The 23387-nt window shown below is 38.9% G+C and overlaps 1 protein-coding gene across 1 annotated transcript in view; it reads left to right on the top strand.

Annotated features, from left to right (window-relative positions):
* The window catches only part of LOC107695381 (contactin-associated protein-like 2), a 409258-nt gene that overhangs the window by 341109 nt on the left and 44762 nt on the right, over positions 1 to 23387 (top strand). The window contains exons 17-20 of the mRNA XM_016495265.1: positions 4108 to 4278; positions 14638 to 14856; positions 17612 to 17641; positions 18897 to 19133. Of these exons, the coding sequence (XP_016350751.1) occupies positions 4108 to 4278; positions 14638 to 14856; positions 17612 to 17641; positions 18897 to 19133 (657 nt within the window). The remainder of the gene's footprint in view (positions 1 to 4107; positions 4279 to 14637; positions 14857 to 17611; positions 17642 to 18896; positions 19134 to 23387) is intronic.

The raw sequence follows: 23387 nt of genomic DNA, 5'->3' as shown, positions 1-23387 counted from the left end.
GCCCCCGCCTACTTTAGCCATTCCTGGCTCCCTTTTTCTCTCGCCTTAGTTGTTAGGGATTTGCAAGTCTGGTGGCATGGGCATTCTCGTTCCCGTAGCGTTTCGACGCAGCTCGAGTTCCTGAAGGGGAACGTCTCCAGGTTACGCATGTAACCATGGTTCCCCGAAGGGAATGAGACGCTGCATCTCAGGGCCATACTTCCAGCACCCCTTCCAGCGCTTGCTTCACTCCTAGAAGCTGACGCCGGTTTCACCGCACATGCTTATTATGATTCCTGGTCGCTACGTCACCCCGCCCATGACGTCTCGTCTATCCATTGGACTGATTACCCATGTGATTCAGAGCGTGGTCACGCTGGAGGCGTTCCCGTAGCGTTTCGACGCAGCGTCTCGTTCCCTTCGGGGAACCATGGTTACATGCGTAACCTGAAGATGTTTTATTCACTCACCAAAGCCATTTTTAAATACATTTCTTTTAGTTTATTATTTGGATTTTTTTTTTACCAGCAACATCTGGGGATTTGGCTCTGGCCATGCAGAATTGCCTCTAGTTTTATATCCACATCTGCTATTACATCTCCATTTAAAGGCAAATCTCTTGCTCTAAAGCGATGACTCATGTTGGTTCCTCAAAGGAACAGGTTTCCACTTTGCTGTCCAAAAGAACTGCTGTTACGTCCAACTTTACAAGTTGCACTATTTGGCGTAGGGAACATGCTACTGTAGCTGAATGAAACATTTGGCAAACAAGTAATGCTCAGTCAGCGAATTGATAATCAGCATGCATTTCTCATCTAAATTTCCTCTGAATCCAGTGCTCATTTTTTTCAACATTATGCATCAATGTAAATCTGTTTGAAGTGCTACACAGCCGAACACCTCTACTGTCGTTGTCCTTGACTCTGTGAAAGCGAAATTCTCAAGGAACGTCCAAACGTTCATTCACTTTTGTCACAGCTCAAGAACACTCCAAATCTTATTGAATCAGTTTTTTTTTTTAAATCACATCTGGATATGACTCAAAACTCTTATCCGAAAAAGAAAAAAATCCTAACCAGAAGTGACGCGTGAAATTGAGATGCTTTGAAACAATCAGTGTAACATTCCATTTCGAACACAAGATTGTAATCCTTCACTGAAGAAGGAGAGCGAGGCTCATCTACAGGGTGAACTATCAATTGTTTCACTGCCTTTTGTTGCATGGCAGGAGCCATATTTAATCAGCCGCATGTACCGCCTTATTAGCCTGATTTAAAAACGCCCCACGTTGTTCCAAAAAACACCAGCTCCCATCGAAAATTCTGCAAATCGGCGAATAATTAAATTAGTATGTGCTGGAACATTGGGTGTTAATGGATGGACAGACTGAGAGTCTTACATTCAGCAAGCTCGAATAAAAGAGCTGTTCCTGTGCTGCTGTGATAAGCTCAGACCTCCCTAATGGGCTCGTGAACGTCTCTGCTTCTCCTCCTACTTCAGTCACCACAGAAACACATTATTCACAGAACAAGTGAGTGCAGGGACAAATAAGCATTGGATGAAGTTTAGTAAGTTTTTTGTTTGTATAGAAAGAGATTTATGGGATATAGGTGGCTGTGAGAAAGAAATGGAATGGGACCTTGACTTCTCTGGCATTCAGTGCTGATGGAGTGAACATTTTTTGCAGGTACACACCAGTAGCTTTATACAGCAGTGATGCTTTTGCAGCTGCTAATTCTGCAGAAATTTAACTACTTGCAGTCTGAATTTTTGTGTGATATGGATGCAAAGGCAATCTTTCTATTGCATTGTCTTCACTGGCTGCATGCAAAAACTTTTTTCATTGTTAAAAGTGTGTATTTAAGGATACATACAATAATAGTAATAATAAATAACAATAATAGTTAACAACTTCTGATTTATTAAATGGGTAGTTCACCAAAAAACTATTTTATGCTCCACAGAAGAAAGAAAGTCATACAGGTTTGAAACAACATAAGGGGAATAAATTGTGAAAGAATTTTCATTTGATATATTTTTTTCATTGTTAAAAGTTTGTATTTAAGGATTCATACAGTAATATAATTAAACACGTCTAATTTATATGAATGCATGGCTGCTTTTTTAATGACTATAAATGGAAAAACATACAGAATGTTATAGTTCCTTGTCATGCTAACCAGCTAAACTTTGACCCATTGGTTAGAAATGAAACAGAATAGATCCTGAATTAAACTAAACTTTACACTTTACAAAAAAAATTAATTGGAAACAAATATTTTCACTCAGAAATTGCTAGTAAATTTCAGAAATATAAATACAAGAAAATGGCAAGCAATACTTTGAATTAAACATAAAACTGAAATAGTATTTTTCCTGTAAATCTTGTCTGATAATCTTTTTTACAGCTTCGAAAAATCTTTTTTTACAGTGTAGTCTCTCTCTCTTTCTCCGTTTCTCTTTGTTTCCATCTGTCTTGAGATGACATCATCCTCTAATATCTCTCCGGTCCGTTATCACATTGTTCCTCTCCATCACATTCTGTTTTTTCCTTCCTTAGATCTTTTATTCTCTGTCTTCTGCGACAGTTGTGTTTTATGCACGACATTAGAGCAGAGAGTGCTGACATTATTTAACTTTCTGATTTAAAGTACATGAGTCACCGTAAATGTCTAGGGATAAATCTGATCTCAGTCATTATTAATGGCAATGTGTTTGTGTCTGTCACTGTGTTTGTGGTTTAGCATTTAACCAGTAGCTGAGCAAAAAAATATTTCAGTCAGACATTCTGCTGTTTATTTATTATGACATTGTTGAATATGGGAAGAAAGTGCCTATAAACAAGCCCTGCTGAACTTCCAAGCTAATTTGAAGTTGGTTTAGCTAGTGGACTATTATTTATTTATTTATTTATTTTTGACCTGTTTTCTTTAAATAAGGGGTGGGACGAATGAGAAGGTTTTAACAATTTTTGTAACAATATCCTTTACTGTCACATTTGTCTAATTTAATGCAGCTTTGCTGAAGTATTTTTTTTTCTCTCAAAAAAAAATTTAAATAAAACAAATAAATAGAAACCTTATTGACCCCAAATACATTATAAATATTTTGGATATTTGCAGTTGGGTGTTTTTATTTATTTATATATTTAGTTTCTTATTTTCCTTTATGGAAGGTCTTTAGCGCTAATCATACATTTCTGATTTTTGTCTATAGAATCACAGATGATGCAAAAGCTAGCATCCAAAACGCTGCATACTTGTCAACAGGAATTATATGCAAGAATGCAGTGTAGCAAATATTGTTTTTAATTGTACAAGGAGATATTTCACCAGAATGACGAATGGGAGCTGGCATGTTATCACCCACACATGCACCCACACATTAAAACCAGCCACAGATTGTCTAATAACTGTCCACAGCAAAGCTCTGGAGATATTCAAGCTAAACATAAGCTTACCTCAAACTTGTGTTTGATTTTGAGTGATCTCTCACTTTATCCCTCAGCTCAGCTATCTCCCAAAATATCCCCCTTACCTGAAAAATGCACTACTCATCATCTTAGAGAGAAATTATACTTTATTTTTGTCTCTTCCACTCAGATAAGTGGGGATTCAGTGTGTCTCTATTACACGATGGGTGGGGGTCAAACCATGAGAGCTGTTGGAAAGGGAAGATGTTGGCAAGCTGGCTTTGAAATAATTCTAAGGCACCACATAATCTCATACAGACAACTGTGGTCACATACACAGCACTCACCAAAGTAATGGCAAGAACTAGCTAAAGTCCTGAATGGTGCACTCCACTAAGATTTGTGACAAGAGTTGACTTGTATGATTAAATTGTTGTTTTCCTCTTGTTTGGTGGTTTCCTCCTAAGGGTTTTTTGATTATACAGGTCACTTCTCAGATGTTTCTTTGAGTATATGAGACCTCTGAAGACTGGACACAGTGCAGAATTGCAATGCAATAAGTCATTTTGTGTCAGCGAAAGCTTTGCTTTTGTGAATTTCATGGTGGTTTAATGCTGTTCAGGTTCAGATATTGGATAAAAAGGACCTTGACTGCAGACTTCAGAAGCAGAACTGTTGAAACTTACATTCGGCCTGTTCTCTGATCCGTTTTACAGGAAGCTATTGGAATGCTGCATCATTCAACACGCCATCCTCATACCTGCACTTCTCCACTTTTCAAGGTGAAACGAGTGCTGATATCTCCTTTTACTTCAAGACCTCTGCTCCCTATGGCGTGTTCCTGGAAAACCTTGGAAACATGGATTTCATCCGCCTGGAGTTGAAATGTAAGATCCTGGCTCATGTTGTCTTTGTTTCTTCCTCTTTTTTATCCTTTTCTCTGTATCTGTCTGTCTGTCCTGCTGCTCTCTGAATCCCATGGTTGTACGATTACTGCTGTGAAGTGTGAAATTGGAATTTATCAGTACATTACTTGCTCACCAATGGATCCTCTGTAGTGAATGGGTGCCGTCAGAATGAGAGTTCAAACAGCTGATAAAAACATCACAATAATCCATAAGTAATCCACACAACTCCAGTCCATCAATTAATGTTTTGTGAAGTGAAAAGCTGTGTCTTTGTAATAAACAAATCATTAAAAAATCTTTAAAGCATTTTAACTTTAAACCGCAGAATATCAGAATAAGATATGATGAAATTACAAAGAAAAGTCTGTTTGCAGCACTGATTACAATACATTCGCCTCATATGTTCTGCTGATTGTTCTCTGTTATACAAATGGAAGCTTAAGAAAAAGAAAACACAGGTGAATTAAAACATAATTGCTTATAAATGTCTATTTACTGACATTTTACAGCCTTTTTCCGCAAAAAAGCCTAGATTATACATAAGGCAACATAACTGAGGATTTCAATTTTTTCGCTGTGTAAAAAAAGAAGCAAAAGAGGCGAATCTCTATCATGCAGATTGAGTTTTCACCCTATAAGCCGAGCTGGCTGCTCCTTTCACACTGTTTACTGCATAATAGGCAATGCAGAGCACAAAAATACACCATTGCGGATAAATCTTGTGTTGAATGCGGTGTTTCATGTTTTCTAAAGTGGTTCATTGTTGCAGAACGATTATTCGCTCTGTAATGTATTGTCTGTGTAAATCTTTAAATGCTGTTTTTATGTGCTTTGTCTCCCATTTCTGCACCAGTTGATTGTTCTAGTCTTACCTAGACTGAAGGCCAGAGGAGAAAAAAAAAACAGATTTAGCATTTACATAGTCAATAGCTAATGGTTTTTATGCATACACAAACATACAATAAATTTCAAATTTATTTCTGGATCTAAATGATAAACAATGTCTTTAATACTTTATTTTACACCATAATACTTTCGCTCATATATCTTCTCAGAGGTGTTCATCAGATAAAAAATAAACACAGCAGTAACGTCTTCGTGTTGCTCTGATTGGCTGATTGCTCTGTCAGTGTCATAATACACATCTGTTGTGTTCACAACCAGTCTGCAAATTGGCCTGAATGAATCAACCTGGTGAAAATGGATGGACTGATTACAAAATAAACAAGTCCCCACTTGTGGTCTCATCCAAATCAAATTAAATTATTTGAAAATATAATCTGTGAGCACAAATTTGGTAACTATTAAAGATATGAGCTAAAGCAACAGTTTGTACTGACAAATAAAAGCTTTATTATGTAGATTATGTATAATAATAATAAAAATAATAATAATAATAATCTCTTTTATGTACTTTTGCTTATTTTACTTTTTAAATATTATATTATATTATATTATATTATATTATATTTATATTATATTATATTATATTATATTATATTATATTATATTATATTTATTATGAACTTGAGATTTTCAAATAATGTGGTATTCATAAATAGAAAGTTCATATAAACATACAAAAATATTATAATAGGCTATCGGTTCCCTGGTGATAGTGTAGTGCCTCATAGTTGTGTTCTATGTGCGTCACTGATTAATAAGTTATATTAAAATTATCCTTATGTGATGAGTATTTAGGAATACTGTGTTCTGGGTAGCAGGAAATCATTTCTTCAGTTTTTACACCCTCACACACACACACACCCAATCCTGAGCCCGGAGTGTGTTCCCCAGCCATCACCCCAGTCATTGGTGTATCTCTCAAGGGCTCTGAAGACGCACACAGAGGGAAGGAAAGCTGCTTAGTGGCTCCCTTTGTCAAATTCACACGTCCTGCAGTCTCCCTGTTCTCATCTCAGGGGCACGAGGGAACACGAGGGTTATGGTGAGGCAGAGGACGTCACATTCCCTGCTCTCTCATTTACACACATTCCAGAATCCATACATAACCCATTATTTTTACACCCTACTGCTTTACCCTTCCTTTGGACTGTGAGAAGAAGCAAATCTTGTTCTCTTCAACTCCATTTTTAAATAAAAATAGAAAAAAAAAGCTTCAGGTGAGACCGAGCAGAGAGAACAGCGACTCGCTTAGTGCTTTCTCAGAGGCTGGTGACAGCAAAACATCAATCACTTGATGGAGGAGTGCAGGGAGAGAGACGGCCAGCCGGGCATTATGCATACAGCACATGTAAAAGTCTGCAAGCCTGTCCATGGAGAAGACCGCACTGAGTGTTTGTGCTGCTAGCAGGGCACGGATGCATACAAAGTGGCCCTGAATGAGCCTGGCATGATCGGAATATGGAGGAAACAGGAAAGCATTAGCGCTTATTGCTGCTCGTTTTGCCCCAGCAGTGCCACAGCCCTCCAGAGAGCAAAAGGTTATTGGCATCAGAGATCACTGAGGGTCTCCACATGACAGCTGTGCTGCCTTTCCATTTTCAGCTCTCATTCAGGGGCTTTACTCAGCTAGAGATTCTGCGTATTAGCAAAAGCGGAACTGGCTGGTGTGTAGGAAAGAAAAATTACAAATAGGATCACATAAATATTTAATTATTTCTCCTAGAAAGCCGTGAGATTCAATGGAAACTTTTTCTCAATCTCCTGATTCTCAGATTCACAACCTGAGCAGTCTGCTATCAAAAGCCAGAATATTACTTTTTAAATACACGTTTCATGTGATTTAAATATATGACCTCAAACATTTCTCTTCAAATTCCTCTGATACCAAATTATCTGAGCTAGGCTAATTATTAGTTTTATAGATTGATGCATGTTAAACTTTGTCTTAATTGCATGTATACTTTTATTTCTTCAAAGTAAATTATTATTTTATTTTATTTTTTGAAAAGTCTCTTATGCTCACCAAGGCTGCAATTATTTGATTTAAAAATGCAGTAAAAACAGTAATATTGTGAAATATCATTGTCATTTAAAATTACGGTTTTCTATTTTAATATATTTTAAAATGTAATTTATTCCTGTGACGATAAAGCTGAGCAGCCATTGTTCTAGTCATTAGTGTCACATGATCCTTTAGAAATCATTTTAATATGCTATTTGATGCTCAAAAAGTATTTCTTATTATTATTAATGTTGAAAACAGCTGTGCTGCTTAATATTTTTGTGGAAACTGTAATACTTTTTTCAGTATTACAGATTTGTTGATGAATAGAAAGAACATTTATTTGAAATAGAAATCTTTTTTGTAACATTATAAATGTCTTTATTGTCACTTTTGATCAATTTAATGCATCCTTGGTGAACAAAGGTATTCATTTCTTTTAAAAAAAGAAAAAGAAAAAGATCTTACTGACCAAAGAGGAAGTCCGCCCCGAAGTCAATATTGTTATCCCAGGCCATTACAAAAAAGAAAAGAAATTGCAATACTCTTTGGTCCTAGTAGTGGCACAGAATTTACACACTTTACCATTTTTCTGATGTTTTATAGAGAATAGAGAGAGCAGAATTGATCTAAAAAGTTGAGGAAGACACATTAAAAACCTCATCAGCCTGTCTCATGAATATTAATTAGATGATGTAACATTCACCCAGTAGTTTTAAATAATTGAAGCCAAGTGGGTTCTAGCTATTTTAGGGGATGAGCTCTTGCATTAAAGAACATCTATGCTAGGTGCAATGATCAAAGACATCAATCTAGCATGTTTACTTTTCAAAACAATTAAAAAGAGCACAGACGGATTTACCACTTACCATTTGCGTGTTCATTCAGGCTACTGCCATTCAGTCATAAAGCCATTGTTTTACATATGCAGCTACAGTTTTCCTTCTTAGCACCGAGGCCAAGCAAAACAAAGCTGTTAGAATACAATGATTATCTCCCAAAAAGTTGAGACTAGTCAAACTTAGAAAGTTACAATGATTCCTACGCCCCTGAGAGGACAGTGAAGTAAAGAGAGCAAAAACAAAGTTCAAGAGTGCATGTGTATTGTTGTGTGTTTATCAGTGTCTGAGTCTAAGCTTCTGTGTCTAAGCTTGTCGACCGTACTGGTAGGTCATCTACAGCGGCACCCAGCGTAAACACTCCAGAGCTTTTCTCTAAAGCTGGATATTCACCTTCTGCATGAATCCTTCCTGAAAATAAGAGTAATCAGGCCTGGCTGCAGGCCTCTGTGTGAGAATAAGAGTGTGTTCGGTCCAGTTGTGTGTGTGTGTGTGTGTGTGTGTGTAGGCAGAGAAGCAGATTGTGAAATTGAAGCTCTGCACCTTTTTTCTAGCCTTCCATTATTCCTTCCTGAAAATAAGAGTAATCAGGCCTGGCTGCAGGCCTCTGTGTGAGAATAAGAGTGTGTTCGGTCCAGTTGTGTGTGTGTGTGTGTGTGTGTGTAGGCAGAGAAGCAGATTGTGAAATTGAAGCTCTGCACCTTTTTTCTAGCCTTTCATTATGTCTTATCGATTTATGCCCTGACTCCTAATCCTGCTTCCTTATTTTGGCCTGCCTGGTTTTCTTCAGTTACGGCTCAAAAGTGAGGCCCAGTGAAATCCACTCAGAGCATGAAATGAGTGGAGGGCACCGCGTTGGGTTACAGTCGACTGGGAGTTTGATTTCAATTATACATCTAGATCAGCTGCCCTCTGCGTTCTGACTTTGGGCAGCATGCTAAATCAAAAGTATTTTTAAAAATCTGTTTTGTGCATTATTTAGAGTGTTGATTTGAATATGTTTTTATCATTTTATCTTAAATATTTTAGTTATTGCTCTAAAATTATATGTAATTATGCTTTATTATGTTGAATGATTTAACAAAACTATGTTTTTCATGCTGTGTGAATGTAGCTTTTATTGTGTGTGTAAAACACACATGCTGATGCCCTTGAAATTGTTCTGTTCTGATGGTCTTGAACAGAAGGAGAACAGAATGGAGCAGTTAATGTTAAATAAAGTACAGTACGTTTGTTAAATAAATTAAACATTTAATTACGGAGGCCTGTTTTCATCATGGAATAAAAAATAAAAAGGGTAATTGTGACTTTTTCTCAAACATTTCTTGCAATTCTGAGTTTACGGTCTCAATCCTTTTTGTGTTCCATCACAGAATTTAAAAAAAATGTTATTGCGACTTAATTGTGCTTAAACACCTAAACATTTTACTGTAAATGCATATTTGTTTAAAGAAGGTTGGTGTAATATTTTCATTGTGGTAAAAGAACCATTTCTTATTATTATTGTTGAAAACTGTTGTGTTTTCAACCCTAATCTTAAAGTAATGTTTTTGTAGCAACCGTGATACTTTTTTTTTCTTTGATGAATAGGAAGTTCAAAATAACAGCATTTATTATTACAATAGCAATATTGACTATACATTCATGATAATCTAATACTTTATTGCATGGTACACCCTCAAAAAGTGTATTAAAAAGTCACCTCTATAGTTCTGACTGTAAATGAGCTCTGAGCCAAATCCTTCGATTCACAATTGATCAAATATCTGCTATCGCTCTCTCTCTCTCTCTCTCAATCTGTCTGTCTTTCTGCTGGTGCCCTCTGTTGGCATTTTCTAGCATTATCTAGTACAATCTCCCTACTGTAACTCTGGCATTAGCCCAAGGAAAAAGAGCCTCTCGATGAATGATTGAATGATGGGTGGATGCCCACATCTTCTGCTTCAGCTCCGTTTCATCTCAAACACTCTCTGTCTCTTATCTCAGCTGAGGAAATCTTGACATCAACCACCATTGAATATTCATGCCTAATTTCAAGGCATAACTGCACTTATAACTCTCCCTTTTCCTTTTACTTTCACTTTTACTTTTTTGTGCTAAAATAATTTATTAAGCTCCACTAATTCATGTTTTATACTTTGTGCTTTCAAGCTTTTCAGTTGGATTCACTCATACAGTATGCATGCGGTTTAACGGTCTCCTCTTTGTGTTTGGAGTTTGTCCAAAGCTAACTGGTGTTTAATTACAAAAGTTTCTATATTTTTATGTTCCAATTCAAATTACTCTGTTTCTTTCTTTTATGGGCATATATTTTGGGATTAACACATTGGAACAGTAAAATCTCAATTGGGCTCAAAAAAAATATTTTTTGGCTTCACTGCATTTCAATTGTACAGCAAGTGGGAGCCTTTTCTAAAACTCTCTTTTTCTCCAGTGTTTAAAATAAGTCATGACAGCCTTCACTGCATTTCTACACATCACGGCAGAACACCTGCATGAGAGTCAGGAGCTCTCGATAAATGCATTGATAAATGCATGAGAAAATCATCAGCCTTTGACGGGGTCCATACCCCTAAAATATCCTTTGCATTGCATTAAAAATGAGCAAGAGAAGGAAAAGTGTAGGATATAAGACTGCCTTACATGGATAAAAGAGATCAACCAAAAATGAAATCCCCTCACCCTCATGTCTTTCATAACATTTATGTATTTCTTTCTATAGAATATATTTTGAAAAATATCTGTGTTGTTTGTCCATGCAATGAAAGTGAAAGGGATACAGTGTTGTTTTGGACCCTACTGATTTTCATTGTACACTACAAATACATTTGGTAAACAAATTGTTAGTAAATCTCACAAATAATTCAAATATCAGGTAAAACAATTAAACTGAATAAAAGAATCATTTTCAAGTAGAAAGACTGAAATAGTATTTGTTTAAAAACATGCTCCAATAATCTGTTTTATTTACATCTTCAAAAAATCATTTTTATAGTATATGGACAAAAACGTTCATTTCTGGGTAAACTATTCTTTTAAATATTCTTTGGGAAATAGTGACTTCATGATTCCCCCGATTTCAAATCCAGGCCTTTCAGAAGGGTCGAAAATAATATTTTTAGACAATTACAGTATGTTTCATTGTAGAATAATCTCTCATACAAGTATGTGTAAATATCAAGAATATTCTGATTCTTCATTTCAAGACCCATTTAAAGAAAATGCTGGTTTATTGCATTAAAATTTCATTCTGACATGCAGATACCAGAATACAATGCAAATTAGCATTCACCGTCTGTATAAAAGTCATTTATGTGGAATCATGTAATGCATTTTGCCGTAACTGCTGTTGGTTTGGTAGATCTACTCTCAGTCAGTTTGGCGGGCGATCTAATATACCCATATAAACACAAACCCACTTTTTCACTGCCATGCTGTTTGGCTTGTTGATTTTGTTTAGTGGATGCTAGAGCAGCGATCCACTGAATGCCTTCAGTTGTGGACGAGCGGTCCACACACATAAACAAGCACACACACAAGAGAAAACACTCCCCAAGAACAGTGGCAGACTCTTGATGCTCAGTGCTGGCTGGCCAAGTGCAGGAAATCCAATTACAGGGATCAGAGGGCTGAGAATGGTGGAGCAGCCCTAGTCCAAATTACACACCTGCCAGACCTGTCCTCTTCCTCTCTCTCTCTGTCTTTTGCTGGCTCTCTCTCACAAACGCTCTGCAACATTCTCAAAGAAGGATTGGCTCGGTGTTTATTAAGTCCCCCATATTGTGACTGGCTAGTTATTTTTTCATTTGGTATATAGATTGTTTTTGCCCCTCTCCCAGGCCTAGAATTTCAGTCTTAGACTGACTAAGACTAAGTCCATCATAAAAAGATGAATTATTAAATGTTAAAACTAAGATAATCTAAACGAAGACTGAGCTTTTTAACTTATAATTGAGCTAAAATTGACCTCAGTTGCTCTGTTCTGATGGCACTGGACCTTTGCTCGCAGGGTTCTGGCTGACTGTGTCATAAATCTCCTCCTCCAGTTCAGAATTTGAGATGAACAGGTGGCTCTGTGGATGCCAGTCGAACACTTATCCCTAATTCCTGCAACATCTGCATCAGAATGTAGTACAGTAAAATAGCACCCCCTACTGAGAGCAGCAGGAACACCTGCCACTCCGGCCAAAAGAAACCAGAAAACAGACCTCCCTTTATTGTTTGGCATAAATAACAAATAAAACTAACTGTAGGCAGCTCACAATCACAATAGCAGATATTGTTAGGAAAAACTGATCATAATGGCAGAAATTAGCTGTGTTTGGACAGTCCACTGTGTGTGTCTCCCTGCAGCTGCCAGGTATTTGGTATCATATCAGCACTTCTCTTAGCTTCCTAAGATGGTGACAATAGCAGTGGCTGACTATCACTGCAGGCTCACTGTGCTGCCAACACTAAGCAAATCCAATTTAGTTCTTGCCTTCAGCATCTGTGCAGCCATAGTAACCCCTGCCGAACAGAGCCGGTCAGCCCAGTGAATTTAGTGACATACTTGTCTTTTTAAATAATTTCACTTTAGTGTCGAAATGGCAGGCCTTTGTTTTTTTTGGCTTTGTGCAGTACATACATTAGCATGTGTGTGTCATATTGTTAATTTTAAATTAATATTTACCTCTCTGGTGCTATAGTAAACATGAAAGCCCTCATTTTCATATTAAATTCTGAAAATGTCAGTCAACTGAGCTAAACCTCAGAACATAACATTCTGACCAATGAGGGGACAGTTTGCATATGACTAGTGTTAACAAATTTTGGTCTGAAGGTCATTTGATCAGACTATCAAATGAGCTCCAGTCAACCTCTCTAGAAACTCCTCTGTAATAAATGCAATGCATGTTGTACATAAACATTTCAAAGGTGTCTCGAAGTGTGACACCAACTTCGCTGTCTGAGCATCTGAAGCGCTTGTTTTAGGAAATTATCATGTGGCGTCATGAATAATTATGAGACTGTGGCTTATCTCTGGATACAGTATGTAGTCTTTAAACACAATGGCACTACAGCGTTTTTGTCAGACAGTAACGTTCGATTGAGGGTGGATGATGGCACTGTTGCTCTGACGTATTTCTGGTGTCAGGAGGATGTTTCTAAATCAGGATTTAGCAAGGGTTAAACCCCAAGAGGCCTGGCCCTCTGGGGCTAAACATGACATACCACAGCAGTCAGGGCTCAAACACACCTCGTGCCTCTTCTCCTTTCTCCTGCCATAAATACCATCTCCTCCTACAGGAGTATAGCTGTCAATCTTCACTGTTTATGTAGGAGAATATGCAACACTGACTCATTAAAAGGTGCTGTGGCCTAAAATGAATTCAGCATGGTGAATAAACACTCTCCAACTCAGTTTAGGGCTGTTAAGAGGAATTTTAATGGCGTGCTTGAGCGAAGCAGTCTGATGAGTTTGTTAATTCTGCATTTTAAGTCACAACATTGGATTGTTGTTCTGCAAAACAATTATTAAGCAAAACAATAATATATGAACATTAAATGAGCCATTTAATTAAAACATGCAGAACAACCTGTGGTTGACATTTCATGTATTTTTTTAGACAAGTAATCTAACACATAGAAAAACAAGGAATTAATTACTTACCAGTTAAAATGTAAGTTAAAAATAACTGTTATAAAGTGCATAAAATGTTTCACCACCAATTACAGTTTCAATATAATGCATATTAAAGGAATAATTCACTCAAAACTGAACATTTGCTAAAATAAATAAATAATAAGAATAAGAATAATAATTACTCACCCTCAAACCATCCAAGAAGTAGATGAGTTTGTTTCTACACTGGAACAGCTTTGGAGAAATTCAGCATTACCTCACTTGCTCACCAGTGGATCCTCTGCAGTGAATGGGTGCAGTCAGAATGAGAGTTCAAACAGCTGATAAAAACATCACGAAAATTCACACGACTCCAGTTAATTTCTTGTGAAGTGAAAAGATGCGTGTTTGTAAGAAGTAAATCCATCACAAAGGCATTTCAACTTTTAACTATTGCGTCTGGCCAAAATTCATACTGAGACCTTAATTCATAATAATGCTTCCTCCAGTGAAAAAGTTCATCTCCTCCTGTCCTCTGACATCAAATCCCCCAACATATTTGTTTAGAACTGCTTTTGCTTGTAAACCGTGCTTGATCTGTGCATGTTTCTCTTATTCAGATGAGATGCCTTTTTTTTTACTGGTGAAAGAAATATTATGGGGCATTTTAGCCGGAAAGAAGAGTTTGACGTTAAAGACGTCTTAATAATGGATTGGAGTCATGTGGGGTACTTGTGGTGTACTTTGTGATGCTTTTATCAGCTGTTCGGACTCATTCCGATGGCACCCATTCAATGCAGAGGAGCCATTAGTGAGTAAGTGATGTAATGCTAAATTCCTCCAAATCTGTTTATTCTATTTTTATTTTTATTTATTTTTTGTTATACATGATCTTGTTCAGAAGAACAAGTGGTGAACGTTTCAGGGGTCTGCTGGGCATTATAATAGTTTGAGCGGTCTCTCTGTCTGTTTGTTTCTCTTCATAGCCCCCACGGTGGTGTCGTTTTCGTTCGATGTAGGAAACGGGCCGGTGGAACTGAACGTGCACTCTCCTACCCTGCTGAACGATGACCAGTGGCACCGGGTCAGTGCGGAGAGGAGCATGAAAGAGGCCATTCTGCAACTAGACCAGAAATACCAGGAGGTCAGACCTGCACCTACACAGGGACACACACGCCTGGAGCTCTACAGCCAGCTTTATGTGGGTAAGGACCACATGTACATCCGCATATAGCGTATATATGGATTCATGTGGGTGAGGACTTCAGACAAACACATTTTTCCATACACCCACCCCTACAGTACTGAAGCCTGCTAACACTTAGTTATATTGTTGGAGGTTGGATTACTGTTGTTCTTTGGTAGGCATTCATAATATTATTGATGGACTGCACAACTCTTGAAAATCTGATCTCAGATGAGATCTATTGCTGATTAGGGTGGACAAAAAGGATGTTTCTTCATTATCGTGCTCAAAAAAAATACAGAATTCCTCCTGAATCTCTCCATTCTCAGCTGTTATTTTGCATTTTAATTATTCTCTTTTCTCTCTCTATCTCTTTTCCACTCTTTTTCTCTGTCTCTTGCTGTTTCTGCTGAAATATCAGCAGTTCTCGCGCACGGCGCTCTATGTTCTCCTGTGTCTGAAAGTGAAAATGTATTTATAGTCAGCAGCCTAAATGCAGGTGTAGCTATTACAACTTGCACTTAATGACATGGAACCCTGGGGAACTTGTTCGCCTCCGAAGTATGAAAAAGTCCACTGTAAAGAAAAGGAAGTTGAAAATTGGTTTGACTGAATATGGCTGAAAAATGTCTCAGACACAGCAGGGAATCTGACTAATAATGGTGTCGTGTGCTATGCTAACATTAGCAAGGAATATTTTTATGGCTTTAACAGTGTGAACAAGCTGTGTCACTCATGAGGCAATTATCTCTTGAACAGAATGGCTTTGGGCTTTCAATGTGCTATTTTGTGCTTTGATTCTTTTCAACAAATGACTTTGACGCTCATTAAGAAAGGGGAAGATAATGCACCTCTGTGGCTCTCTTGAGAGAGCTTTTAGAAAGCTTGTCTAGCCTGTGTATTTAAAGCTTGACGTCAAAAATTTCCACGTTTCCAAGAAGTATTTATTGATATCAAATTGATTGATTGGGGTTTAAAGCAGAATTCTACAGCACAGGAAGTATACAGGTGTGTATTATTATTATTATGAATGTTTGATAATTGTATTATATGACATAATAAAATATACTATGCTATGTAATTTATTAATTTATTTTATCTGAAAAATTACTATACATTTAGTTTTTCACTAAAGTTAAAATGAACTAAAGGAAGAATGATTATTTATGTTTATTCAACAGTATAACTTAACATTAACCATATATTTTATATGAGCACAGCTTTGTTTTTGTTTTGTTTTTTGTTGTTGTTGTTTTGTTTGTTTGTTGTTGTTGTTTTTTAAATGGATAGTGTAAACTAATTCATGGAAATTAATCAAGCTTATCTTATCTTATCTTATCTTAACCAACTCTATCTGCATTTTGTCCACCAAAGTTAAATTAGATACTATTAGTATATTGGATCTTGAAACTAATCCAAATAAATTTCACATGCTCAAAGTCTAGTTTGACTGTCCCTTTAAAGAAATTGTTCACCCAGAAATAAAAATTTTCTACAAAAATTTTCTACAAATTTACTCACCCTCAAGCCAGCCAAGATGTAAATTAGTTTGTTTCTTCATCAGAACAGATTTGGAGAAATTTAGCATTGAATCACTTGCTCACCAATGGATCCACTGCAGTGAATGGGTGCCGTTAGAATGAGTTTTCAAACATCTGAGATAAACATCACAATAATCCATATGACTCCAGTCCATCAGTTAACGTCTTGTGAGGTGGAAAGCTTTATATTTGTAAGAATCACAGTATTTTTCTGCAAATTTTTATTTTGTGGTGAACTATTTCTTTAAAGGGACAGTATGTTGAATGCTGCAACCAGCAAAATCATGGATTAATATTCAATATATTGCACCGCCCAAGCCATAACCCTCTCTAGGTCTCATTTGCATGTTTGTCCATGAAGCAGATGAAAATTTCATTCTTATTCTCAACAGATCTGAAGAATATTGGACTGGCATGTCAATTTCATTATCACGCACACTAGGGTTAGGTGTAATGAGCTTTGCAGTCCAAATGAATGTTAAAGGTTGTCTAATCCTTGTCCATTGTTTCAGTAGAAATGTAAAATGTTGGTGTGACTGTTCATGGAGAGCAACTCTCAGTCTTTAGACCCTGACCTAACTGGAAAACTAACTGGTTTATATCTGCTGAGTGGGCACCCCTGCCCACTCAGCGGATATAAACCAGTTGCTCTGAGCACGGAGCAATTCATAAGCATTGGAGAGGAGGCCAGACAGATGCCTGACAGGTCTGGACAGCATCTGTCTGGCCTCCTCTCCAATGCTTGTGAATTGCTCCGTGCTCAGTTTTTCAGACCATTTAGTCCCATGCCATCATTTTTTGATAAAGCAGATTGCCCTTTACTTCCTTTCACCCATGGATGCTTGTGTCTATTTGAATTTTCTTTGCATTTATAGTGGTCACGTTATATTTAATGGAGGATTAAATGCTTGCTCGTTCTTTATTGTCATTCACTTCATCTTAAATAACAAGCAGACCTTTGATTTAGCAACCACTAACACGTTTGCATTCGTTTACGGTATTATAATATGCGTATGTCTGTATTCACTGTTTGCATGAATCTTTAATGCTTCTTTACTATCCACCATCAAGTTGCTTCTTGCGATTTATTTTCTTTTTGTGTTCTCCTTGCAACCTGGACTTGATTATGCATTAAGTTTTCTCATCACTGCATGTTTTTTTTTTTGTTTTTTTTTTGTGTTGTTTTTATTTCTTTCATTGCTTGCGCATCTGGGTGATATTGGTTCTCCAAAGGAAAGCCAGCATCATGGGCCTGTCAGGAAAGTAGGTAACTTTTTTGTCAAATTTACACCAACACGCTGAAACTACCCGTCTGTCTGTCTGTCTATCTATCTGTGATATTTTGGAATATATATATATATATATATATATATATTCCACTGGGCAGGATGGTCTAATACATGTAATATGCTAATTCATTACTGTTTCATTAAAGAATCATTTCCGATTCAGGACTCATCAGAGATGGAGGCAAAACTTCAAAAGGGTTTTAACAGCTCGCCATAACACCCTCTTTCCTCATTTAAGCTTATTCATGCTGTCTCACTTTCTGTGTTTATTAAAACAGTGCTGGTGAAAAAAGTTTTGTGAAATAGATTCTTCAGCAACAAATGAGGCCGTAAAAAATGTCTGCTAAGTGACATGAATCAGATTGGAACAATGTTGCAGAATAAATAGAATGTTACTTAAAATGTGTTTTTGTGTTTTATCTCATGTTCGTCCTTGAAACATGAGACATTGTGTCTTTCAAGTATTATAAATAGCACAGCATATTTACTGTACATTTGATGATAAGAGCTCTGCTCTCAGGTTTATTAGCAAAGGATTCAGTGAGTTTGTTTTGTATTAAATGGCCAACCAGGTCACCAGCTCAATTAAAACTCCACTTTTGATGTGAGTTTGAGTTCAATTGAGTTTATAAAACTTTGATTATGTGTTTTCTGTTCCTTTTCTGTAAAGCATAGCCAAACTGCAATTACTTGTATCTATATATACTCCAATCCATGTAATTTCTTTGGAGGAATTGATAAAGTTTTCCTCATTTGGCAGTTTGATAAATTGTAGTAGGATTGTACTTGTGGGTCTGTTTTTATTATTCACCGTTAGTAAATAATTGATGCATCCTGCCAGGACATTTACTATTAATCTAGTATTAATCTAGCAAATGATTGTACAATTTCTGTTTAACTGGGCAGTTTCGTATACTGAAAAGGTGTCCAGACAAGACATTGAGCAAGTGGCAAATGTTTATTTTCTCCTGGAAGTGGAACTCTAATGATGTCTAATTTCTCTGAGGTCTATTGTATTGAATGGTACATGCCATAATGAATGAAACCCACCAGAAGGTTCAACTACTGGCTGAAACTTAATGTTTAATTGAACCTTTTGTTTTCAAGCTTGTTGTTAAGCCTGCAATGAAAAAATAATGATTGAGTCATTTTGGTGTGCCACTTATGCTTTTATTAAGACCACTGTCGAGCGTTATATTGACTAGTCTTTGTCTCCATTTCTCATCTAGGTGCAGCTGGAGGTCAGAGAGGATTTCTTGGATGTATCCGCTCGTTGAAGATGAACGGGGTGACCCTTGACTTAGAAGAGAGGGCAAAAGTCACTCCTGGTGTAAAACCTGGCTGTTCGGGTCACTGCACCAGTTTTGGGATGTATTGCCGTAATGGCGGCAAGTGTGTGGAGAAATACAACGGCTATTCCTGTGACTGCTCCACCACTGCTTATGATGGGCCTTTCTGTTCAAAAGGTCAGTATGCATATGCAGATTAGAAATTCATACTTTTAAAAAGTTTTCTGTGAAGTCTATACACCTTAACCAGAGATATGACACCGAACAGTTCTCTAAACTTGTAACGGAGCGGGAATATCTGAGGGCCACTCTTTGCATGTAAGCTCCGCCTCCCTCATTTGAATATAGTTATAGCATCACTGACATGAGCAGGCACCTTCTGTAGTTCGTGCTCTATGTCGAGACCTCCATCAAGCATCTCGTGCTGTCTGTTTAAAGATGGCGACTCGCTGCGAGTCAGGGCCTCTGGTGGTTGCCCTCAGCTTCTCCTTCTGTTTGAAATATGCATGAACAACCTCGTAATTGCATGGTTTTAACTCACATTTCCATTTTACACATGTGCCGTCTAGGGTATTGCAGTCAATATCGAATTCTCTCAGACAGGGGCGTAAGCCATCATTTCAGAAGTGAGGGGGACAGAAATGTTATATATTAAAAAAATTAATTAATTAATTTAAAAAAATTATATATATATATATATATATACATATATAAAACATTACAATATAAAATTTCTGTAATCTATATAACCTACCACTCAACAGTTTTTTATGAATGAAACATACACTGCATGAGTGTTTAGCGCTCCGCGATGTTCATCTCGCCTTATTCTGGGTCCGAATAAAACATCAGATCATGCACAGACTATCCTGTCTCTTTGAATTTAAATCTATATTTATTCACACCGGCTCTTGAAAACCTCTATACGAACACACTTGCCCGAAAAAGTGCGGGGGACGAATTTACGTGATATTAAAAGTAGGGGGGACACGTCCCCCGCGTCCCCCGCGTAATCTACGCCCCTGCTCTCAGATTCTTTGCCTCTGGGTCAGTGCAATTGCTCCCACAGGCTGCCTTACATCTGTGGCTCAATACTACATATCACCTTCACTACAGGAAGAGGAATCTCTTTGCTGCTTCATTTGGATTTGGAGCTATGGATGTGATGTGTTTCTTCTCATGTCTATATGCAATTTAGTGCAATCTTTTCTAGATGTAAAGGGTTAGCTCACCCAAAAATGCTAATTTACTTACCCTCATGTCGCTCCAAACCTGTATGAGTTTCTATCTTTTGCAGAAAAATAAGAAGAAAAATGTGTTCTTTTATTTTTTGCTTGTTTGTTTGTTTTTAGGTAAGTGCATGATACTCAATTGGGTCATAGTGCTTTTTTGTTCGTTTCGTTTCCCTTCATTTTGTTTTGGACCCCATTGACTTTAATTGTATGGTTTAAAAAAATAACAAAATTCAACAAAAAAAAAACAATTCTTCAAAATACAATTCTTCTTTTGTGTTCCACATTAGAAAGACAGTCATACAGGTTTGGAATGGCCTGAGGGTGAGTAAGTAATTAATTTTTTGAGGGTGTACTATCCCTCTACCTAAATGCAAAGCCAATAAGATATAGAGAATGACAAAATAACCCTTTTACTACCTAAAAATTAGATATTTCTAAAATATCTGGGCTCATTTAAGACTGATCTAAGAAAAGTAACTCTGAAAGCCTGTTCACACCAAAAGCAAAACTCACAGGTAGAAAATGTTTTACAAAAAAAACACTCCAGATTTTAAATATCTCAATGCAAAAAAAAAAATTTGACAATTAAAAGATCACTTGCTTTAATACAAAATTAAGATCTTGTACTTAATCATTTAAAGGGATAGTTCACCCAAAAATGAAAATTGTCATCATTTACTACCCCTCCATTTGTTCCAAACCTGTATGAGTTCCCTTTCGATACTTCACTCGTACTGCGTCTGCTTAAGACGCATATGGGAAAAAGCCTTTTTTCTCCTGAACTGAAGCCTTTTTTCATTCACGCAGTGAAACTGCACGGCCATTGGTTCGTGCAGAGCTTAAAAAACGAACCAATGGCTCTGCAGCGGAGCTGCACAAGCCTATGGTGATGAAGCCCGCCAGAATGGGCGGGGCATCTGGCTATATAAGCGGGCGCTCGCCACAGGATTCTCAGATTTCTTCTCCTTTAGCGACGACTCTCCGTCTCAAGCTGATCCGAAGCCGCTCGCCGTTTGACACGCCTTCGCAGCTGGAATCGGGACCTCTCAGCACGGCTGACCTGCTTCTCCGCTGCTCCAGCAACGCAGCAGTTCCGGTCCGATTCCCCTGCCGCCATCCGGCGACTCACAAAAGAGCTTCTAAAAGAGCATCGGCATTGTTGCAAATGCTGCGCCGTTACTGCGGTTCGTGCGGGTCTCTCCTGCACGCTGATGACGGCCACACGGAGTGCGTTTCCTGTTTGGGGAAATCCCATGCGGAAGCTGCGCTCACGGGAGCTAATTGCTCTCATTGCGAGAGCTTCAGTCTCGCCTCTCTCCGCATCTCTGCCCGCCCACGGCCATCGGCTGGAGAACGAAGGCCGCTCACCTGTCTAAGCCGTGTAGGACCACTTCAGCTCTCGCTGGAAGGAGCGCAACTGACCTGGCTCTACGCGCCACCAAGACCACCGCCCAGGCGATTGGGAGATCGATGGCCAGCCTTGTGGTGCTCAAGCGCCATTTATGGTTGACGCTGACTGAGATGAAGGACGCGGATAAAATCCCCTTCCTCGACGCTCCTGTCTCCCCCAAAGGTCTTTTCAGACCGGCAGTCGAAGGATTCGCTGAATGCTTCTCGGAGGCACAGAAATCGTCCCAGGCTATGCAACATTTCCTGCCTAAGCGCTCCAGCTCCGCTGTGCCTCAGCTCGCCCTAAGTAAGCGCTCCAGCTCCGCTGCTTCCTCAGCTCCCCCTAAGTCTGCACCGACTCAGCAGCCTGCGAAGCCAGCACCTGCCGCCCCTGTGTGTTCAGCCCGCTAAAGCGCAGCAGACGCGGGGACGCTCTCGCTCGGCCAGACGCTACCCTCTTCCTAAACGCCAGGGACCCCGACCCAAGATTGCGTTGGACCCGGCACCTCAGGCGTCATCCTGATCTACGAGACAGGAAGAGGATGGGGTCAGATCTCACCACGGCCGGACCACCCCTCAAGCAGCCTCTCTTACAACTCTTGATACCCCGTTCAGCTCCGGGTACAGAGGGAAATGTGTTTTGTGCAAACAACGGGTCCGTTCATGCGCCCAAGCACTCAACCGCTGTGATAGCGGAAAAAATAATAAAACACAAACATTTTCAAAAAGAGAGCAAACTTCCTCTTCCATCACTCGTGAGTGTTCTGCCCCCGTGCAGCCAGTCACCCGAGTTAATTCAACCCCTAGTCACGCGGGCCGAGGCCTGGCAGGCCATCCCCGGAGTGTCAAAATTGGTTATGGGGATAATAAAGCGAGGATATTCACTCCAATTCGCTCGAAGACCCCCGCTCTTCAGCGGCGTGGTCTCCACCTCAATGCAGAGCAAGGACGCCCCCATCCTGCGCTCAAAGGTGATGAATTTGCTGGCAAAAGGAGCTGTGGAAAAAGTTCCTCCAGCCCAGAGCGAGTCAGGCTTTTACAGCCGTTACTTCCTCGCCCCCAAAAAAGATGGTGGCCTCCGACCCATCCTCAATCTCAGACACCTGAATCGCGCCCTCATGAAGAGGTCGTTCAGGATGATTACACTGAAACAGATCCTCGCGCAAATTCGCTCGGGATACTGGTTCTTTTCTCTGGACCTGAAGGTTGCATATTTTCACATCCAGATAGCCCCCCATCACAGGCAATTCTTGAGATTCGCCTTCGAGGGAGTGACTTATCAATATACAGTCCTTCCCTTCGGGCTGTCCCTGGCCCCCCGCACTTTTACGAAGTGCATGGATGCGGCTCTCTCCCCTCTGAAACAGATGGGAATCTGTATTATCAATTACCTCGACGACTGGCTCGTCCTGACCCAGTCGGAGGCAGAATTAATATCTCACAGAGCCCTCCTCCTCAGCCACCTGGAGTGCCTGGGACTCAGGGTCAATCTTGCCAAGAGCTCATTGCTTCCCAGCCAGCGAATCTCATTCCTGGGAACAATCTTTGACTCAGCCCAAATGAAAGCTGTAGTCACGCCAGAACGAGCTCTGGCCATACAGAGGCTGGGGACCTCCTTGAAGATCGGTACTGCTCGGCCTCTCAAAGCGTTTCAAAAGATGCTGGGCCTCATGGCAGCAGCCTCTCCAGTGCTACAGTTGGGTCTGCTGCATATGCGCCCCCTTCAGAGCTGGTTGAAACCACGGGTTCCATCCCATGCGTGGCATCATGGACGCCTGCATATCAGGGTGAGTCAGGCCTGTGTATC

The sequence above is a fragment of the Sinocyclocheilus anshuiensis genome, unplaced genomic scaffold (genome assembly GCF_001515605.1).
Source record: "Sinocyclocheilus anshuiensis isolate Anshui unplaced genomic scaffold, SAMN03320099.WGS_v1.1 scaffold110, whole genome shotgun sequence".
NCBI lineage: Eukaryota > Metazoa > Chordata > Actinopteri > Cypriniformes > Cyprinidae > Sinocyclocheilus > Sinocyclocheilus anshuiensis.
This window is presented reverse-complemented; position numbering and strand designations above follow the sequence as displayed.